The sequence below is a fragment of the Cyprinus carpio genome, chromosome A15, assembly GCF_018340385.1.
Source record: "Cyprinus carpio isolate SPL01 chromosome A15, ASM1834038v1, whole genome shotgun sequence".
In the NCBI taxonomy this organism is placed as follows: domain Eukaryota; kingdom Metazoa; phylum Chordata; class Actinopteri; order Cypriniformes; family Cyprinidae; genus Cyprinus; species Cyprinus carpio.
The window spans coordinates 7,789,013-7,812,118 of record NC_056586.1 but is presented as its reverse complement, the minus strand read 5'-3'; the positions used below and the strand labels follow the sequence as shown (position 1 = coordinate 7,812,118).

The 23,106-nt window shown below is 33.7% G+C and overlaps 1 protein-coding gene across 1 annotated transcript in view; it reads left to right on the top strand.

Annotated features, from left to right (window-relative positions):
* LOC109099463 (beta-arrestin-1) overlaps window positions 1-23,106 on the top strand; it is a 37,457-nt gene that overhangs the window by 10,788 nt on the left and 3,563 nt on the right. Inside the window, exons 2-12 of the mRNA XM_042770880.1 lie at window positions 17,102-17,132; window positions 17,800-17,860; window positions 18,431-18,475; window positions 18,850-19,046; window positions 19,159-19,218; window positions 19,331-19,398; window positions 19,767-19,902; window positions 21,503-21,587; window positions 21,674-21,746; window positions 21,837-21,974; window positions 22,060-22,143. Coding sequence (XP_042626814.1) covers window positions 17,102-17,132; window positions 17,800-17,860; window positions 18,431-18,475; window positions 18,850-19,046; window positions 19,159-19,218; window positions 19,331-19,398; window positions 19,767-19,902; window positions 21,503-21,587; window positions 21,674-21,746; window positions 21,837-21,974; window positions 22,060-22,143 — 978 coding nt within the window. The remainder of the gene's footprint in view (window positions 1-17,101; window positions 17,133-17,799; window positions 17,861-18,430; window positions 18,476-18,849; window positions 19,047-19,158; window positions 19,219-19,330; window positions 19,399-19,766; window positions 19,903-21,502; window positions 21,588-21,673; window positions 21,747-21,836; window positions 21,975-22,059; window positions 22,144-23,106) is intronic.

Sequence of the window (23,106 nt, the reverse complement as noted above, 5' to 3'; positions counted from 1 at the left end):
TTATCTAGTGCTAACCTAATGACTATTTTGCTAATCAAGTAATCTACTGATTATTGTAACAAGTGAGTAATGTGATATTTTTTAGTGATACAAATAGAACTAAGTGAAAAACAGGCTTTAATATGACTATATTTATATATAAAGTAAATATAATTAGCAAACTAATCCAGGCACAAAATCATAGTATCAGCCAACATGAATCTGAATTTGTGTTGTACTTTTTTGCACCACTTTCAGGGAAAGTTGGATGTTTTATGTGGGACTTTTGATAAGGAACCGACTATTTCTAATTGTGAGCAAACTCAGTCTACCCAATCATTGACTGCCTTAATTAATCCATCTCTAATTGCTGATGTAATACAGAAATCAAATTCCTCAAGCTGACTAGACCCTGCACCTACTTTTCTCCTGAAACACTGTATCCCTCTATTTTCTGCCCCAATCTCACACCTCATCAACATGTCTTTCATTTCTTCCAATGTTCCTATCTCACTCAAGACTGCTGCTGTTACTCCTATTCTCAAAAAAACGAATCTGGTCCTGTAAATCTATCCAACTACCGTCCAATCTCTAACCTGCCATTTGTATCTAAAATCATGGAAAAGACTGTTGCCTCTCAGCTGCAGTCATTTCTTGCTCACAACAATTTCTTTGATATTTTTCAGTCTGGTTTTCGCACACGGCACAGTACGGAAACTGCACTAGTAAAGGTTGTCAATGATCTATTACTTTCTGGCGATTCATGCAGTTTATCAATTCTTTTATTACTTGAACTTAGCTCAGCTTTTGATACTATTTGTCATAAGATATTACTCTCTCACCTTACAGAAGTTGGCATCTCAGGTTCTGCATTATCCTGGTTCTCATATCTCACAGATAGGCAATACTTCATCTCACTGCACAATTCCAAATCTCCTACTGTCTTGCTCAAACAAGGAGTTCCCCAGGGCTCAGTTCTCGGATCATTATTATTCATCCTTTACAATCAGCCTCTTGGCCAAATAATTAGTCGCCATGGTTTTAACTACCACTGTTATGCTGATGACATCCTGATATATACTGCTTGTCAACCAGATTCTACCCAGTCGATGGCATCCTTATCTTCATGTGTCAGTGAGTTAAAAGATTGGCTACATTCTAATTTTCTTAGTCTGAACTTCAGTAAAACAGAAATGTTAATAATTGGTCCCCCATCTCTAATAAAAAATAAAATTAATGTTTCTTGCTTTGACCTTGACGCTATTTCTATTTTTCCATCGGCTACTGTTAGAAACTTAGGTATCATTCTAGACCCATCACTGACCTTGGATGACCATATTAGCAAACTCTTCAAAGCTGCTTTTTTTCAACTATGTCGAATTGCCATCTTTGTCCTTTTCTCAGTAGAAAAGATGCCGAATCATTACTGCATGCATTTATTACCACTCGCCTTGACTATTGTAACGCTCTTTTCTCTGGCTTACCAGCTCACTCTATTGTTCATCTGCAGTACATTCAAAATTCTGCTGCCAGATTATTAACTTCCACAAAACAATCTGTTCACATCATCCCTATTCTATTTAATCTTCACTGGTTGCCTGTATCTATTAGTGTGCAATACAAAATTCTTCTGCTCACCTTTAAGGCAGTCAAAGGTCTGGCTCCCTCCTATATTTCCGAGCTACTCTCTTCTTATATACCTTCTTGCGCACTCCGGTCTTCTAATTCTGAACTTCTTTGTGTACCTAGGTTCCGCCTATCTTCAATGGCCAGCAGGTCCTTTTCCGTCACTGCACCCAAACTTTGGAAGTCACTTCCCCTGGCACTCAGAACAATCACCTCTTTTAGTGAATTCAAATCAAAACTTAAAACATATTTGTTTAATCAACACTATCACTAATTTACATTGTGTATTTGTCCTTTTTGTTTTCTATTTCTATGTCTTTACTACATAATCTGTGATATATGCAACTGCATTATTTGCAACTGTATTGGGCATATGTCCAATGAAATTGTTTCTTTGTTATCAATATTTCTTGCTTTGGTGTACCATGTTCAGTGTCCTTGAACTTGTGAAAGGCGCTATATAAATTAAACATATTATTATTATTAAAGTAATGATGGGGCAATAATAATTGGCCTCAAATAAAGTATCAATACCAAATACATGGTTTTATTGAATAACACTGTTAAATACATAATGTAATATGCCTGTATTATAACAAATACCTGCAGAGGGTGCCAACGGCCTGGTGATGTTTCATGTGATTAATTTAATATTTGGCCACATGCAAAGTTAGAAACTTTTATTTTGAAATCGCAATGTACAATAAATCGCATATTTAGAAATTCGTTGATGTATTCTGTTGGCATAGGTTTAAATGATTTCCGTTACAAATCAAGTGAGTTTTCCCAGATGAATGTTAAGCAACCCAAACTCACCGCATATACAGAGAAAGAGTTTAGCCCCTTTCACATATACAGTCTTTACTGGTAAATTACCATTAAGAGATCATGTGTGAACAGAACCTTTTCAAAAATCCTGGTAAATTTGTTCTGGCAATCATATTGTTCTTATGGAGAAGACATGATCATTCTGAGCTGTTTACAAAGCTCCGCTGCTTTTTTAAATACAGTAGCTTTTCTATGTAAAAATGACGCTAGATGGAAATCTTTGACCATTGCGCCTCGCAGCTTTTTTCAATGTGTCTCGCTTGAGACCCAGGCTTCTTTTCCATTCATCAGCTGCGACTCTGCAATTGGATACTGTTATGTGCGTCTCATGTTCTGATTGGCTAGTAATTAGTTTGGTTGAGAGTGAAAGCTGTGTTCCTCTCATACATTGGTAGGCGAATTCATCAACTCAAACTTAATATCAACAAGTGTTTTTAAATGTAGGACGACTATCTTTTTTTCCCAGCAGCCAAATGCAGCACGCCGGCAATCCGGCATGGTGCCAGAGAACTTTAAGCCCTGTAATCGATTTGACACTTTTCTCCATAGTAATGTAACTGTTCTTAAAACAATTAACACAGCCATCTAAACACATACTTATCTTAACCAAACTGTTTAACTTTACTGCAAAATGAAGCACTGTAATCTATTCTAATAATGCATTTTAAAAGTATAAATTAAAAGTATATATTTACATTTACATTTAGTCATTTAGCAGACGCTTTTATCCAAAGCGACTTACAAAGGAGGACAGTAGAAGCAATCAAAACTAACAAGAGAGCAACAAAATGCAAGTGCAAAGCATATTACATATATATATTAACATCAAATCTATAGGTGTGTTCTCTACTGATTATAGAACATCTTTAGCTATGTAGAAATATGCTAATGAAAATACATGTTTTGAGTTCTTCAACAGCGAGTTTTGTTTATATATATTTAATATATATAGGATCACCTCATGTTTTATTAAAAATTCTTGAAACATTTTTTATTTGAAGGTACAAAGTCAATCCAAATTACAAAAAAAAAACAAGGTAAAAATTAAATTAAAAACACTAAAACCAAGCAACAAGGAATTTAAAGTCTGGTACTGTGTGATCCTCAGTCGTTTAGTGTATGATGCCAAGTTTTTTCTTTGTGACTATTTACAAAATTGGTAAGTGTATGACGCCTGGTGTTTTAAAAATCTGTTCAAATTTTAAAAGTTGTGTTCTGTATTCTAGCCTTTAGTTGCTTTTTTCCTGGACAGATACGACAGGTTTCTAAAGGCTCCTTCTTTGAATGGACGACATGCCTCTTTCATCTTTAGTCATAAACTATAGTTATGTCTAGGTTTTGTGACCTTAAATGTGTGAAAATATGTTATTAATCATTTTATAAAGATTAACTTAAAGTGGCAACCATCAGTTAATATTTAAAGTCTGTCTATGTTTATTTACATAGATGTTCAATGTTGAAGAGCTTAAAGAGAGCACACTGAGCTTAATTGGAGCAGTGACAATTTTTAATACATTTAATGTAATATTTATTAAAATTACAAAATTTAGATAAAGATATTTTAATATGAAGAACTATCATTAACAATATCTATGAAATTATACTTTTTCTAATTGATGTCACACTAAAGCTGTGTGATTTTCATAGTAGTGTACCCTTTAAGCTCACCTTACAATAATATGAAATCTTTAAAAATTACAGCAGTATAAAACCACAGACCTGGATTAAACTTTAAAAAAAATATGAGATTATAGAGCAGTCTGTAGCTCTGAATGTTTGTAAAATCTAGTGGGAATGACAGTGTTAAATTAAGCATGTTATGACTTTGATAAGAAGTGTCTCACACGGCTCTGGGGTTTGAACAAAGTCCTCCTGTAGAGGATCGATGTGTTTTTGTAAGAAAAATATCCATATTCAAAACGTAATAATCACTTTAATGTAGCTTGTAACAGTTGTACATGGAAACAGCTCCGGGAGGATGATGTATGTGGTCGGCGTTGAGACGAAAATGTTCTGGAGGGACGATTTGGGATAGAGATTCATTTAGAACGAATCTGCTGCATAGTTAGGTTAGATGCATACATATAAACCAGCGGGACATAAGCTAATATACACTTGCTGCACGTCTCATAAAACTTTCAAAAATGTCAATATGTGGGAGTAAGAGAAGAGCAGACATATAGACAGTGCTCAAATTGAATTGGTGGGGGTGGGGGTTAGTCTCGCAATATTCAATTTAAATACACAAAAAGTTTTATCATAATATGAGATATATTTATAACATAATAAAGAGAGATAAGCTACTATTCTTCTTTTAAATGGCTTACTCCAAGTAATACTGGATTTAAAGGGTGACAAAGCAGCAGACCCAAAAGGGCAACTATGGCAAATATACCTGGGGACTACATTTTTTTAGATTGAAGATCCGTAAAAGCATGTAACATCAAAATACATAGAAATTTCTCAAAAACAGTAAAAAAATATTCAGATGCCTTTCAGACTCAGATTCAGATTCAGCAGTATAGATGTATTTAAGTATTAGGTTCAGATTCAGCAGTATAATTATACTATACAGGAATAATTATTTCATAATGTCTCAGAAAAATGCTATCAGGCTGGAATGATACTATAGAGATGAGAGTAGGTATTATTCAAAGAGTGCAAGACAACTGGGCAAACAGGATATAGTCTTTATAATAGTTCATAAGTTTAACATAGGCATGTCCAGGAGATTCTCAAAAGTCAACAATTCTCAAATGTTACAAATTATATCTATTTCAGATAAATGTTGTTCTTTTGAGCTTTCTATTAATTACAGAATCCTGAAAAAAATTGTACACAACTGTTTTCAACATTGATAATAATCAGAAATGTTTCTTGAGCACCAAATCAGCGTATTAGAATGATTTCTGAAGATCATGTGACACTGAAGACTAGAGTAATGATGCTGAAAATGGTTTACTATTGTATTATTATTATTATTATTTTAAATTGTAATAATATATCATGATATTACTGTTTTTACTGTATTTTGGATCAAATCAATGCAGGCTTGGTAAACAGAAATGATTTTTGAACAGTAATGTACATCCAACAGAATAATTCTAGCATTATTTACCAATGTAGTATTTATTATTTTCCCTAAAAACAGCTGGATGATTGACACTTTGTGGTAATAGTGTTTGTTCCAAAAGGCTTGTTTAAATGCAAGAAACTAGTTCATTAGATATTAAAAATGTATAAAAATATATAAATTATGGCAAGACTGGCTGTCAGTCTGTGTGTTAGTGTTGTGGGGATTTTTCAATGATTTCAGTGCAGTTTACATAGTTATGTCCAGTAGGTGGCGGCAAGGGACTGTTATGAGTGAATCTTGTATGTCAGCAGACTATTCAACTATTTCAGTCCAAAAGTCTGCTTTATTCAGGAACTAACTATGGCTATCAATATGTCAGTCATAGCTATTTCAAGGGTGAATCCCGCATTTATATGCCGATGTAATCCCCGAAACTTTGCAGTGTGTATGTGGCCGTTGGTCTTAGCAGCGTGAAAAAGAAGTATTATACAATTCTGAATGGATTATATATAGCACAGAAACCGCACAATGAGCACTCCCTTTATAAATACTAAAAAGCTGTCACTCATTTTCATCGAGATCTCTAGCACCCCAGAACCAAGCCTAATAATAATTTACTCAAGGAATACAAAAGCCCCAACATTGAGTTTATAAATATAGTGGAAAGATATATATAGAGAGAGAAAATTATGCCTCAAAAAAGTCAGTAAAAAGCTTCCTCTTCCCGACTGCGAGTGGAGGTTTTATTATTCTCCATTTTTTTAGCTGAAGTTAGCTTCACCAGAACGGCGCGAATCAAGCAGTCATGTTAACGATATCCTGCGCTCACTGTTGCCAAGAGACAAATAAGCAACCGCAAGCTTCAAAAACAAGCCCAATATTTTTTTTATTATTTATCATCAATATTATTTATCAATTATTTATTACCAATAATTGCAACATATTAAACTGAAACTACCCTGTTATCTAAAAAAAGCAAAACATAAGTTATTTTACAAAAATCAGCAAACTGCAACAAAGCAGGAACAAAACTCATCTCCAATCACCTGTGAGCAGAATAGGATTTGAAAGATGGAAAAGGAGAAAAACACAAGAGCTTCAAAGGGGAGCTGTAACATAGTCACATATTTATTATAGCCTACTAAAATATTGTCTATTCGAACCAAATAATGTACTAGTATTAGTAGGCTATAGGCCTAATTGTTTTTTATTACAGCCCGGGATAATTAATACATTACAAAAAATTGTAAAAATAAAAAATTAGGCTACCTTATAAAGGAAAAAAATCATCCCACTCTAGTCTACTACTATCATTGCTTGGATTACAGCGTCACGCACCGCCTTTTTGAACATGATTTTTCTCCAATCCCAAAGAAAAATCAGTTTAAAAACGCAACTTTACAAAAAAAGAGTGTAACTTTATTTTTCTTCAGTCATGGGGAGGAGTGAGTTTAAAATTTAAAGAGTTTAGCGGTCTTCAGACATGGGGCGGAGCGTTTAAAATTTAAAGAGTAATTAATTTTAGAAATTTTACATATCCATTGCATGAATTTAATCACATATGTCATTATAATTTTTACTCAAATAAAAATATCTGAGGTCCCTAATGCCTTATGGGGGGTCCCGGATCCCCCCAGCCCCCCTTCAATTCTAGCACTGCATATAGATAAATCTGACAACGCAAGAGAGAACTAATTTCGGTTCAGATTTTCAGAGCGCATACACTGAAGCATACACACAGAGAGCGCGTCTCACAGCGCGTGAGTACTCTTTCACATTGCATGAATGGAGAATTACACACAAAATTATATCGAATTGTCGTATTCACATAAACACAGTTGACTACATCACATGAGGGTGAGTCATTAATGACATAATTTTAATATTTGGGTGAACTAACCCTTTAAGTGAAATTAGGGAGAGGGGAGTAATTTATTTGCTATTGTCCGAGTCATTGATCAAGCAACAAAAGAAAGACAGAAAATCACTCACTGTTCATGACTGAAAAACTTTAGTAGCCCTAAAGATTAATGTAAATTTATTTATAGAAATAAATGTCTGCTTGAAAGAATGAAGAATATGGTAAACAAGTTGCTATAAAGAATGCATAATTAGCCTGTATAACCATTCGTATTTTATTAATAAGAAGACCATGTTCTTGTTCTTGATGAGAAGTGGTTTTATTTCATTTTAACATAAAGGCATGTTGTGTGTCACTGCAGTAAAATCTATGTCTATCATAATAAAACCTTAACATCAAAGCTATATAATGAGTTCGGAAATTTTAGAGAAATGCTTAATAAATGGATTACACTGTAACTAAACTTTTTAGATTTTAGCCGACTAAATTTACTGTAGATTTAGTCGACTAATACTAAAAACAATTCATTAGACTAAAATATGACTAAAACTAAATGCCATTTTTAGCCAAAAGACTATGACTAAAACTGAATCAAAATTTGCTGTTAAAATTAACACTGATAGAGTGGATGTGTACACACACTGCAAACACACATTTCAGTTCAAACACCTTGTAAAAGTGCATGTAGCATTCGGTGACCCCTTTAAGAATGTGGGTATCCAAGCAGTTGGTGGTCCCCATTGGCTTCCATAGTGTGGAGGAAAAAAACAAGTCAATGGGACCAGAAACTTTTTGGTTACCTGCATTCTTCAAAATACCTTTTATGTTTCACAGAAGAAAGAAACTCATGCAGATTTGGAACAACTTGAGGGTGATTAAATAATGACAGAATTTTTATTTCTTTTTGTGCACTATCACTTTAAGTGAGCATTCTATGGTTAATTTTTATTAAACTGTAAATACTGTCTCAGAGTCGCTTGGAAATTCCCCTATTTTTTTTAAGCTACTCATTTAGTTCTACACATCAGCACCTACTCATCCAATAGTGTGATCTGGGGTGAGAGAATCTGTTGTTCGATCAGCGGTTGACAGGGTGGGGGCATTTTCCGAAATATTTTTGCGGTTTCATTCAGTGGCACTAGTGGTGCAGAAATTACATAATTCTGTTTTTAGTTTGATGCTGTCACCTTAATTATTTTTAAAATAGCTTCCCCGATGTTCGTGGTCTGAGTATTAAAAATGGACACCTGTATTAAAAATGGACACCTTTTGTAGATGTTAGGACATATTGTGGAAGGTTTAGTTTTGATAGGGTTTAGTTTTGTATCACATCCTGCCCTTTCCTCTTCATGAATATTTTGTTACTAAAGAGCCATGCTTTTTCCTATTGATCATTTCCTCAGTATTTCTCCCAGGAAAGCTTAGTGTGAAAAGGCTGAATATTTATCACTGTAATTGCTGTAAATGATCTAAATCACTGTCTGTCATTATTGTGCTGTCAGTGCCTGAGCTAAGGGAGTGTAATAAGAGGCTCCACTGTATGAGCCATTCATTTAGATGAAGACAGACTCTTTTCTAAAATACATTTGGTAGTAAGGCATGACTCTTTGGCTCTTGACTAACATCCCTGCTAGTGACTGAAGAGGAACCCTTATGTTTCAAAATTAATCCACAAATGCAACACACAGTTTGGAATTTTGTTTGTCAAATTTTTCAGTTTTTCAAATTATTATTATTATTATTTTGTTGTATCTGATTTTGCAAGTGGAAATGCCCATTTAAACTGCAATTGGACTTACGAGTGGTCAGAGGATTTTATTAATTTACACACATTTTTCTGTGTTACTTAGATAACAATGCTTTTGGCAAATATGCTATAGGAATTAAGTGCTACTTGCATGCAACAATTCTACATAGTGCTTTGGGAAACCAAGCTCTAAATGGCTTGGTGTCCCACTGATTGGATGTGAGTTTTTTTAAAGCATCGTTAGCCAACTATGGTCGCAAGTTCCGTCGTTAACGTAGTTCAACGATTCGGTGTTTCCCGAAACCATAGTTCAAATGAACATTCGCAAACTGCATCGCAAACTTGTGTCGTTAGAACGACAGCTCTTCACCTGTGGTTATAGTTCAAGTTAGTTTTTGGTTTGTGGTTTGAAAGTTTTTGTTTTTGGAGCGACTGGGCTGTGTTCTATTCAGAGTTATCGAACCAATGCCCTATTTCTTTCGAAGATTTCACCATCCACTTTGAGTGATTTGGAAGAAAGTTGCGGTGCGTAGATCTTACCTAGTTCACCTTTAAATATTTTTTTATTTATCACAAATTCAGTTTGAAACTATATAGCAGCATGGCCCTGACAATTATTGTCCCTTCGAAGTGCCCTCTGAAAGCATTAATCATGCCGATTGGAACGCAGCCTTCATTTTTCGTTTGTGCGAAGAAAAGGTGAGTTTGTCAAATGAGTATTTTAAAACATACAAAAACGCTTTTTTCTCATATAACAATATTGGTAAAACAGTATGTTAAAAGTTTTCACTTATATTAAATGTTTAACACTCAAATCACAGTATTTTAAATGAATGTACCCAAATAAAGTAACAAAAATGTACCTATCAAATATGTGAGTGTTTTTACAGAATTAGAATATAGAATATTCTCTACAAATGAGTGTGTGTGTGTGTGTGTGTGTGTATATATATATATATATATGTATATATATATATACACACACACACATACCTATTGTACATACACACACACATACACAGTATATACACTGTTTGCAAAAGTATTTTTTATTTTTGTTCATTTAAGGATCCTTCCAATGCAACAGGCCCCAGGATGGACAAAACTTTCTCTTCCTCTGTAGGGAGAGGAGGAACTGAATTGATACCCCATCAGTCTTGTTTGCTTCCCTCTTATGTGCCGCAGCCCTCTGCTTTGTCACGGTTGCGAAGTCCCTCCACTTACTCCTGACTTCTTTTGGGCTTTGTTCGTATCCATAGCCAGCATCATTTATTTTTTGAGTGATTTCTGCCCAGATTTTATTTTTGTCTGTATTTGTAATGCAGTATTTTTTCAGCTTTGAAAATAGCTGTACTTTATTATTTTTCATCTCCTCCAAAAGAACTGCAATTTCATGTTTTGAAAATTGGGGTTTTCGTGTCATTTTTATTAATACATGGCTGAATGGCAAGAAGACTTTAATAGGAAAAATTGAGCAAAATAAGAAACAGGTGTCCACAACATTACATCACAGTTTTTTAAAAACCCATATATATATTTTTTTTTTGCTTTTGTAGGCCTATCAATATAAATAAGAAATGGTATTTCTATGAAATTGTAAAATTATAGACATTGGGATCAGAAAAGAGCACATTTTTAACTCCGTGTGTGTATATGTATATAATGTATTGCAGAACAAATGAATGATTCGTTATTACTTGACTCTTACGTAACGTCATTTCGAAAGCGTAATTCGAGTCGAAGAAAAGAGAAAATAAAACCAAATTACTGTAAGTGGCGGTATGTGCTCATGGCTCCAGTCAGGCATTAGATCGAAGAAGAAGAAGAACGACAGCTCAAACCAACGTAGTTTGAACGATTGATCTGTGACACAGGTACCATGGTTTCGGGAAACAGTCGTGACTAGCTAGTTCATTTCCATAACAATGCATCGTACTATGGTGGTTAATCTGTGAGTAACGTCATTGTACGGGTAACGCACCCCTGGGCAACATAAAGCCAGTGCCCTAATATAGTAATTTGCATTACAAAACAATTTAATTAGAGGCATGGCACTAAATGGTAAAAGACATCATTTATTGCCATGCCAACTATATTTTAAAAGAGAGGTCTCTTTCACTGAATGCCAATGTGCTTTCAGGGTACATTTCTCTATTTATTTAAGCAATGCCAGCTGTACTATGGTAACTTAAACATTGAAACTTTACTGACAGTCACTGATTTAAATTTATTCATTCATCAGATGTTATTATTTGACTTACAAATTAGGGAAAAAAACGGCAATTTATTAGTAGCCAAAAATATTAACATTGCCAATAGGGATAATAACAGTAGTTACTTTGTACACTACAAATGGAAACTTGGAAATCAACACAAAGAGTTTTATAAATGTGAAAAGAAAAGAAGCAAATAAAGAGTCTCAATAAGTGGTCTCAAACTTTTGGACCCCACTGTTTACAACAACAGTAATAGTAAGCTTGTTACAACACTGAGAGACTGTAAAAACTGATCACATTCCCTTATGATTTACTGTCATCTACTCTACAAAAGAATAATATATATATATATAGTATATATATATATATATATATATATATATATATATATATTTATATATATATATATATATATTATATTTCAGTTTGACCACTGCCACTGTCTTATTTATTTTTTGTTCTGTAAAATTATGTAAAAAGAGTGTGATCTTTTTTTTTTTTAAACTTACATTTTCTACTTGAAAAAATATATATATATATATATATATATATATATATATATAATAACTAGAAATATTCTTATGTATTACATCATGACCAGGTTAGAAACCACATAGAAATAGGAAATGTCTTGCTTTGTTTAGCTTTGCTTAGTTTGTTTTATACGAGGCCCCCTTGGAGTTAATATAATGAAGCTAATATTGAGGTTTACTACAACTTTGTTTTGTGCAAAATAGGTTGCATATCCGTGCCATCAAAACCACTTCAAATGTTGTCTCTAATGGAGAAGCCAGTGAGTGTGACTGTAATGAGTCACACTCACTGCTTTAATAGTAAGCAGCTTTTTGCTAACTGCCAAGATCTCCATCATTACACACATCTTTATTGCACCAAAATGCTTCCTCTGAAAGCCTAATGTCCATTAATGAGGACACTCCTCTAATAAGGATGTAAAGTTGAGAGGATATGCTGGTGCCCTGCGGGATTTGTGGAGACACCACGGCTAACTTACAGCAGCATTAGGACTTAACAGAGAGGAAAGCTGGGTAATTTAATTGAAGCCCTTTAACTAGAACAAACATGCCTTTAGGCTATCACTAGAAATGGTACTGAAAAGCTTTTGTGCTTCACCTGGCTAACTTCAGCAAGAGTTGATTGGCTATCAGAAGCTTTAGGAACAATATTCACACTGTTTTAAGAGTATTTTATCTTCTACTTACAATTTTTGACACTGATCGGGTACTGTATCACAAAATGCAATATGCTTGATTAAACTAACTATTTCCAATGTCACAAATGAACAGGGAATAATATCAGCTGCATTTTTTTTTGATCTGCTTCTTGAATATTTGATCATATTGGCAAGATTTAAAGGGTCAAATCACCCCCAAATTTGTAATTGTCATTATTTATTTAGGAAATACCTGTAAATCAACAGTGTTGTCCATTTATTTAAATAAGGAGATTTTACTTTAATTTTATGGTTTTTGTTTGGCAGCTGTTGCTGCCAGTCATTTGACTTTTTTATCATCTAACGGTTTTGTTATTGTATTAATTACAGATTATTTTTGTAATTTTATATACATTTGTTTGTAATTTCATAAAACAGAAAAATGCTGTGTAAAAATACAGTAATTTTTCTGTATACAAAATGTGAATTACTATACTTTGTCGTAATACTTAAAATAACAGCCGAGTAGTTAGTTTAAGAGATAATTTTAAAGAGTTTTGACTACAATTTAAAATAAAAGAAAACAACCTGGAAAAAAAAAGTTATTTTCTATAAAATTAGGATTTTTATTTTTCATTTTTACATTTATCATTGTGTACAATTGAATTCATTTAGAACTGTATCATACTATTTTTTGGAAATGTTTATCAATTTTAAAAAGGATCTATACAGTGCAGGAAATGTATGCCGTAAGAAGTATGCTAATGTAGTATTTCATTCTGAACAAAGCCAATGTCTTTGTACATTTGACTTTGGATTAGTAAATTTTTATCCATTTTAAAAATGTTAAGAAATGAAAATATATGTCTTTTATTGTTGTTTACAAAGAGTGGTGCCCTTAATCTTTTTGTCCAGAAAGAAAAAAATAATAATTTTGTTTTGTTTAGGCCACATACAATCTAATTTTGTTTCGCTTAGGCCATATACAAGCAGATAAAACGCCTTAGCGTTCCTTTAAAAAATTAGGCCATCACATTAGCAGCAAGGCTGATTTACGACTTTATTTATTGTTGTTTTGCTGTAGGGTGCTGCCTCTGAAAGGAATAGCAGAACTGTGGATGAGGAGCAGAGAGATTGTTATTATTTCAGTGCCACTAAGGCAGCAAGTCTTTCTACAGAGTGAGAGAGAAATAAAGAACAAATTAGGAAAAAAATATGTTTTGAAAAATAAACAGTGTACTTCTATACCTGTGCCTTGAGTCGGAAAAACTACTAATGATTTCATAGTAAATATTGCAGATAAGGTGGCCTTTTTGTAGCTGTTTGACTGTTTTATTAAAGGGGTCATATGATGCTATTTCAAATTTTCTTTTCTCTTTGGAGTGTTAAAAGCTCTTGGTGCATAAAGAAGATCTGTAAAGTTGTAAAGACTAAAGTGTCAAATCCAAAGAGGATATTCTTTATAAAAGTTGAGACTCGTCCACGCCCCCCTGAAACGGCTCATTCTAACACGCCCCAAACATCTCTACGTCACCATGTGGGAAGATTTGCATAACACAGCCCAGACGTTCACGCAAAGAAAGAAGGCGTACCTTTCGTTTTAGTATTGTGTTTTCGTTGTCGTATAGAGTACTGTGTGTTTGTTGTGAAAGCGAAACACTGGCCGTCTGAAAGAGGATATATCCGCTTCGTCATGCCTGGATAGAGCCGCTGGGTGTGGATTCACTTTGTGGAATGCGGAGAAGCCCACTACTTTGTTTGGCACCTTCCTTCGTAGAACCCGCCTCAACGATATCGCGGCTCACTTAGGCCTCCGATCCTCCGCTTGCCGCGGGCTGTTGATGAGAAATCGAAACTACTTGGTGCCTTCCGCTAAGGAAATCCTGTTTATATACATGGGTTTCAACTGCTCTTGGACAACACACAATATATTAAGAGGGTAACATTTGCAGAATGGGCCAATCACAATGCACTTTTTCAGAATCAGAGCAGCATTTTTTAATGAATTTTTCAGAATGATGAGCATTGTAAAAATCGACGCGTTTCAGAAGGCGGGGCATAGAGGAGAAATAGTAATGTACAGTATGTGGAAAATAATGTGTTTTATAACCTTAAACCGCATAAACTGATTTCATTACACCAAATACACAAAATAATGTTCTTTTTAGCAGCATCATATGACCACTTTAAATCAGAAATATCAAGTCAATTTTAAGTCAAGTCAGTTTTATTTGCATAGCACTTTTCACAATGCCCATTAATTCAAGGCAGCTATTCAAAATATTGTGATGTTAAAGTTTATAATTTCTTAAATAAACTTTTTCATGTCTTCATGCACTATAGTCACATTTAGCAGATGGATATACTTATACACTGTTAAAAATTTTAGTGTGAAATTACAGTGTATTGCAGGTTAATAATTGCATTAATTTCACACTTCTGACATGACTAGTTCAGAAATTTGAATATGAATGTACAGGGTCAAAGAACCCCAAAAAATGGGATCACCAATCACCGTTATGGTAACTTCAAAAGTTACAGCAGTAAACAACTACATTTCTCACAGTGGCACAGTTAAAGACAACTTTATAATGTGAATTCACAGTAATAAAGCAGTAAATTACTGTGATGTTAGCATCATTTTACTGTTCATTCACAGTCATTTGTAAGAAAATTACCCTGCATGCATTGATTTCACAGCAAATTTCTGTCTACAGTAATTTTATTGTAAAATAAAACTCTTTAATCCTGTAAATTCCTGGCATTTTTTACAGTGTAGAGTATTATGAGAGAGAGATGAACTAATTACCTGCATCTGATGCAGCACTCATTCTTCATGATAAAACATTAGTTTCACATCGGATGGTTCTTGGCCTCTACGTCGTGCATTTAAAATCCTTTAATACACGATAAACTGTTGATTATCCCTTACATGTCTCATGGGTGGAAAGACCTCTCAGCCGATCAGATTCGAGAACCAGAAATAACTGTTTATTATAAACATTATAAACTGAGCTGTGCAGTAATATACTGTAAAAAATTGCCAGGAATTTACAGGATTAAAGAGTATTATTTTACAATAAATTACTTTAGTTAGAAATTTGCTGTGAACTCAATGCATGCTAGGTCATTTCCTTACAAATGACTGTGAATGAACAGCAGAATGACGCTAACATCACAACAATGTATTGCTTTTGTTCACATTGTAAAGTTGTCTTGAACTGTGATATATATATATATGATAGAATATGAAACAACAAAAAATTGCCTGACTTCAAGATAGTCAAACTGTCTTTATTTTAGCATTATTTGTGTGAAGATTAATCAATAACTTATTTCATATTCATAAGTGTTTGTGGCTGGATCTTTCACAATAGTGCAGCAACTGCTGAGAAACGTCTTTGAAAGTTGTGACATCAGTACTCAACATGCAAAACACCAACAGTAATAAAAATAAAAACTCATCAAATAAAAACAACACTTACAATATTAAAATATAATTAAAAATTAAAAAATAAAACAAGATGATAAAATTGTAAAAGTGAAAAGTTAAATAGTTCAATTGAAAAAATAAAGAAGTAAAAGAAGTAAATAAATTAAAATTAAAATAAAAAAGACTCTACAGCATGATCTATTCTTGCTGCATTGCATGCTGGGTACCATGATCAGAGTACATATGCACTGTAGAAAGACAATATGATGCTGTTTGTTTTAAACATTGTGAGTGCAGTTAGATACAAGAGAAGTCCCACTGAAATTACTGTGAAATTAATGCAATTATTAATGTGGAATATACTGTAATTTAATTATTTTTTTTTTATTATTTTTTTTTTTGTATGTATATACGTGGGTAAAGTTGGATATAGTATGGTAGATGTAGGTTGAAGGTATTCATTTGTTATGTGGTCATTAACCTGTAAGGTTTTATTCAAATTAATATATATATATATATATATATATATATATATATATATATATATATATATATATATATAATGTGTATTAACAAGCCTAATTACTATATTCTGATGTGTATCATTGTCATGGTTAAATGATGCACACAGTGTTAATATTTTGATCATTTTGTCATTTCTTAAGCAGCTTGAGGAGTTAATTAAAAGTCATGTAATGACATAAACACATTGTGGATAGGACATAAAAGCTTAAGTTACCTAATATACAAGCCAAAGTCAACTGTGGCAAGGAGCGAAATACTCAGTACGATAAACCAGTCAACACCACGGAGACAAGTTCTCCTGTGGGTGTGAGGGCATGGCTGATTTACGGATATAATGACTCAAGTACTCACAATTTCTGATTATATTTAAGAAAATTTCGCATACAAAACCTTGCATAACAGAAATGAGTGCACTTAAAGTAAAAAGCATTCAGATTGCGTGCTTTAGGGGTTCTGCTCCAGCCAAGCAACTGCCATTGGTTTACAGAGCCTAAGGCTGTCACAGAGACAAGTGTGATTTCTCAAGACACCTGTTTCAGTGATGTCTGTCAGGTGATAGGGACATTTTATGCATGCTATCTTTTGATAACAAATTGCTTATGTATATCACCATCTTATGTTACTCTTCTTTTTCCACAGGGTGTTTAAGAAGGCAAGTCCAAATGGGAAGGTAATATTACATTAATTTTGTCCCTTCTTTATGTCTTGCAGTAATGCTTTGATTCTGATACTGCAAAGGTTTTCTGTCAGTGAGTGCAGCACTGCCTGTTATGAAATGTTTATGACTGAGTAACCACAAATATTGAGCAACAAAGTACCTCTTGTTCCAAAATCTGATTTGATGCTTGCGACATGGTTAGCCAGATGGATGGGTCCCAGCTCGCAATGGTTGTGCGGTTAGCATATAGCCATGAGTCTATATGTATCATTAGCAGGGAGACCTGTGGTGCGCCGCGACAGTCATTGAGCAGGAAGCGGGCGTGGGGCGAATATGAAAGAGGGGCATGTGACTCAGCACCAAGCCTTCTGCAAAGCTGGGAAAGGCTTTACTAAGGATCGGCACAACACAATCATTACAGAAACATATATATAATATCCAGTACAATTCAGACAATTCAGTAATGGGTTTTAATGGAAAATGCACTTCAAAAACAAATTAGTGCTTGTAACTTCATAAAAACATAAATTCTGCAGGGGTTAATAAAAAAAAATATATATATATAAAACTTCACATACACAATGGCACAAATGGACATTTTAGCACAGTTCAAATTGTTCAGTTCTTGAATTGTTTTATGTGTTGTGCTAATACTATAACTGTATGATTGCCTTTTCAGTTAACTGTGTACCTTGGTAAGAGGGATTTCGTCGACCACGTGGATCTTGTGGAGCCCGTCGGTAGGCAATAAGAGACACAATCTTAACTTATAGTTGCACTTTATGCACAGCGATCATGTTACATAGTAATTTCATTGTAATTAATAAGTCATAAATATGACTTATTATATGTGAATATGTGCACTTTGTAATTATGCAATGAAACTGCTTGCGGTTACACTTTATTTTAAGGTGTCCTTGTTACAGTGTAATTATTCATATAAGTACTGAGTAATATTAATTAACTGCATGTTAATTAGTTAGGATTAGGGTTACTTGCATGTAATTATGCATAATTAATTGTTATTATAATAGTAAGTACATGTAAGGTGTAACACGGACAAGTATTACCTTGCTTGCAAATACAACTGATAAAAATGACTAATTTACTAATACGAATTATTAAACTTATATGTAATATCTCTAACACAGATACTGTAATGTGTGATCACATTTATTGTCTGCAAAATTATTCATCAAAGAAAGATGTTTGACAGAGTTTGATGTTTTGGATTAAAAATTTAATTAGTAATATAACTTCACAGCTAAGAAGGTATATAGTTGACACAATTTTTGTTTTTTCTTTTTCAGATGGTGTGGTTTTAATTGACCCAGAGTACTTAAAAGAGAGAAAAGGTGAGATTTTGTATTTATTTTTTTAAAGTGCCACAATAAAAGTTCCCTGGCTCACAGGTTTTTCTCTTCAGTAATTTCACATATGTTTCAGACTAGATCTCAGCATTAGAAACTGTGCTCAGATTTGAAAGATACCAGCAATCATAAATCAGAGATCTCAATATGAACTCAAACCTCACTCATTACATCTGTCTCCAAGGCTAATATCTGAGCTGTGCTTTCCACGTGTATTTTATAGCTCAGTACACTTACTGTATGCCAATAATCATCCCATTTTTTGCCCGTTTTCTTTTATTAGGAATAGGGAGTACAATGTTGACTGTAAATCCATTAACCATACAGTTACTGATTAATTTGATTTTATTCTTCCTCAGTTTTTGTGACATTGACATGTGCCTTCCGCTATGGAAGGGAGGACTTGGACGTTCTTGGCTTGACGTTTCGCAAAGACCTCTTTGTGGCCAACATCCAGGCATTTCCTCCTGTGCCTGAAGAGAAAAAGAGCTTGACACGTCTACAAGAGCGACTGATAAAGAAACTTGGAGAACATGCTTACCCCTTCACCTTTGAGGTGTACCTTCTTTCTCGTTTTCTTGACATAATGCCAACTATGTCATATTGGATTCAGTTCTGATGAAATTTGATCCCTTCCTCAAATTTAAATGTCAAACATTTTCTCACAGATTCCGCCGAATTTACCCTGTTCTGTCACGTTACAACCAGGGCCAGAGGATACAGGAAAGGTACATTTTCCTTAAAAATAATGTTTCATGATGTTGGTTTTGATAGATAAGTAAAAGGGCTTTGCAGAGTTTCATACTCCAGAGTAACATTTTCTTATTCTTATCTGCAAAGGCCTGCGGGGTTGACTTTGAAGTGAAAGCTTTCTGTGCAGAAAATGTTGAAGAAAAAATCCACAAAAGGTATAGCCTTTCACAACGGCACCCAACTGAATAACTGACAAATCAACACATGTGACATTACCTTTCTTTTTAGCAGTTTTGCAACATTGTAGGAATGTGGTTTTGGAAAATATGCACACAGTAATATGCACACTAACACACAGTAATACATGATCATTTATTTATTATTAGCCTGTACTGTTTGCTATTACTGTTTAATAATCACTATTACTGTTTTAATCAATTCAAAGCAACATGCTTGAAAACCACTCACAACACCTTAGCAACACATTCCATTTCCCTGACAACCACTCACAACATAGATTGTGTAAAAGTCAGTAAATGTCACAAATTATAATATGTATGTGCCATTAACTGCCATTCTACAGGAATTCAGTGCGTCTTGTCATCAGAAAAGTGCAGTATGCTCCTGAGAAGCCGGGCCCACAGCCAATGGCTGAAACCACAAGGCAGTTTCTCATGTCAGACAAGCCTTTACACCTGGAGGCCTCACTTGACAAGGAGGTAGGGATGTCTGGTTATTCAGATGGTCTGGGTAAGATATCTGACTATTGAGGAAAGACAACATAGACAGAGAAATAGTTCTGCTAATTTGTAATTCAAGTTAATCCAATGACAATGAGTACATCTAGTGATGGAACCAGGGTATTACAACTGAAATCCTGCAGGCACAATGTTATAGTAGTAGTAGATAATAATAACAATAATAATAATAATAATTATTATTATTATTATTATTAATAATAAACATACTTTTTTTTAATTCTCTTCATTTTTTAATATGTTCTGATGACCTTAAGAAAACTCAGAAACTCATGGAGACATTATTGAAGCTTTAAACAAAAGATATTAATAAAACTATTCTAATAAGAAATTTAGGATACATGTATAATACATCTACAATCTGTATCTCATACACAAAATCAGGAATCTGAAAATTAATAAAATTTATCTAATTATAGTTTTATATCTGAGATCTCTGCATGTCATTAAGGGCTTTTCGCATGTTATTAAATGTAATGTCTATTCATTGTTAAATATTATATATATATATAAAACACCTGGGATCTGTCCCCGAACAAAATAGAAACAGAATCACTCAAAAATTATTTAGACCTTTTCATCCATTTGGATTACATAATTTTAACATTAAAGGGATATTCCATCGTTTATCATCATTTAAGATATTTTGGATGAAAACAGGGAGGCTTGAGACTGTCCCATAGACTGCCAAATAAATAACAGTGTCAAGGTCCGGGAAAGTATGAAAAGCATCATCAGAATAGTCCATCTGCCATCAGTGATTCAACCGTAACGTTATGAAGCGGCGAGAATACTTTTTTTTTACACAAAGAAAACAAAAATAATGACTTTATTCAACAATTCCTCTCCTCTGTGTCTCTCCAAATCAGTGTAGCGCCATTTTGGCAATTCTGAGCTGTATACAAATGCCGTATGCTCTTCTGTATTGTCTTTAAACTGGTAAGAAATTATTAAGATCCTAAAACTATATTTATAATTGTAACAAAAAATTAACATTATAAAAATTATAAAAAATTAACCAAAAATCACATTTTCAGAATCAGTTAGAACCAGCATAAATTACCAGCACAAACAGGGTTAAAATATGGCTAGCTTTGAAACAAACAATATTCAGTTTTCTGAAAAAAAAAAAAATAAAATAAAATAAATAAATATATATATATATATATATTATATATATATATATATATATATATATATATATATGAGATTGAAAGAAATTGGATTTATATAAACTTGGTTGTTGTGTATTCAAAACACGTTCAGTTCATTAGTACTACAGAAATCTTACCTGATTTTTATGTGACTGACAAATATACATCACATTGAGTTTGTTTATGTTAAAATGTTATAATTCAAATAGATTTTGTGTTCAAATACATAAATCCTAAATATTTAGGCCTAATTTTTTGAGTGTAGAGTAATATAATTTCAATATCAGACTTTCTTCAGGAACACATAGCGTACACAGTACAGATATTATTTTTTTGACCTATGCTGCCATTAACTCTTGTTTGAATGATGCTGAAATTAACGTAATTAACTGTTTAATGTCTTTCAGATTTACTATCATGGTGAACCAATCAGTGTCAACGTCCATGTCACAAACAATACAAACAAGACAGTAAAAAAGATCAAGATTTCAGGTCATCCAGTTATTCATAGTGGACAGACTTTGTATTTACACTAGTGTGTAGTTAAGAAACAATAACACGTATTTCTATTATTCCAGTGCGTCAATATGCTGATATCTGCCTCTTCAATACTGCCCAGTACAAGTGTCCAGTGGCGACAGAGGAAACAGAGTAAGTCCTCTGCGAACTGAACACTCGACTACCATATGAGAACACAACTTAACATCCGATTAATTACTCTCTGCTTTGTTCCTGTTCTAGTGATATTGTGGCCCCCAGTGCGACATTTTGTAAGGTATATACTCTCACGCCTTTCCTCGCGAATAACCGAGAGAAACGTGGCTTGGCTCTGGATGGCAAACTCAAACATGAAGACACAAATTTAGCCTCAAGTACATTGTAAGTACAATCTCTCATTTGAAAGTGGATTGTGTTACTTTTAAAATTTATAAATTCACCTCTCCATGGCATTGTTTCTTTAAAGGTTAAGAGAGGGGGCCAATAAGGAAATTCTGGGCATCATTGTTTCTTATAAAGTGAAAGTGAAGCTGGTGGTGTCCCGCGGAGGGTACGTTTGCATTTTGCTCATCCTGTGTGGCGTGTGTTGCTGGAATTAACTTAACAATAAAATTAAACAAATGTCTTACTACTCATAGCACATAGGCATTTGCAACACCTTCTGACTCCCAACTTGTCACACACCGGTCAGGACCCCTTGGCATCACTTTGTAATGCACAGCTTTTTATTGCACAACTTTTTGACATGCAGGGTACTCCATCGCTTTCAGCTGTTTGCCTTATGCATCAGATCAAAACACATTTAATGATTTTCATGCATTTGTAAAAATAGAAATTATTTTATCTACATTTATACTTTCATAGATATTTTGAGCACCTAACCCCACCCCTATCCTAAACCTACCCACTTCTCAACATTAACAAACAACAGGAAAATAAAAGTACAGTCACAAGTAATTACCTGACAAACTGACCAAGAATCAGTGTAAAAGTAACACAAACAACTCGTGTTGCCTTTCAAGTCTTCTGATAAACAAGATGAAACACAAAGTTTTAATCACTGATAATGATCCTGCTTTGTTAAAGAGGTCCGAACTGTTAACACCTGAACTTTAGCATGACACAGTTGGTCACAAGACACACAAAGAGCCAAAGGCACTTCACAACCAAAGATGACGTAACGTGATCGTGATCTCAAAAATCAATCCTTTGCCCTCGGAAGACTTGGAATAATTATGACTGTAGTTGTATCTGTATGTTTATATCCTGTGTTTTAGATTGACAAGTGTTTGGGTTAAGGAGGGTTGGATTTTGTGCTCATAAATGTCATAATAGTGAAATGTAAAAAAATAAATAAATGCTGTGGCTGTTTAAATTGAGCCAACATCAGTGGTGTGCAGTGGTGTTCTGAAATGATGAGGCAAAGTCCTCTTGTTTTTTTTTTTTTTTTTATCAAATGTAAATTTATGTCCTAGTCACATTTTCTTAAATTAAATAAACATTACTTACACAA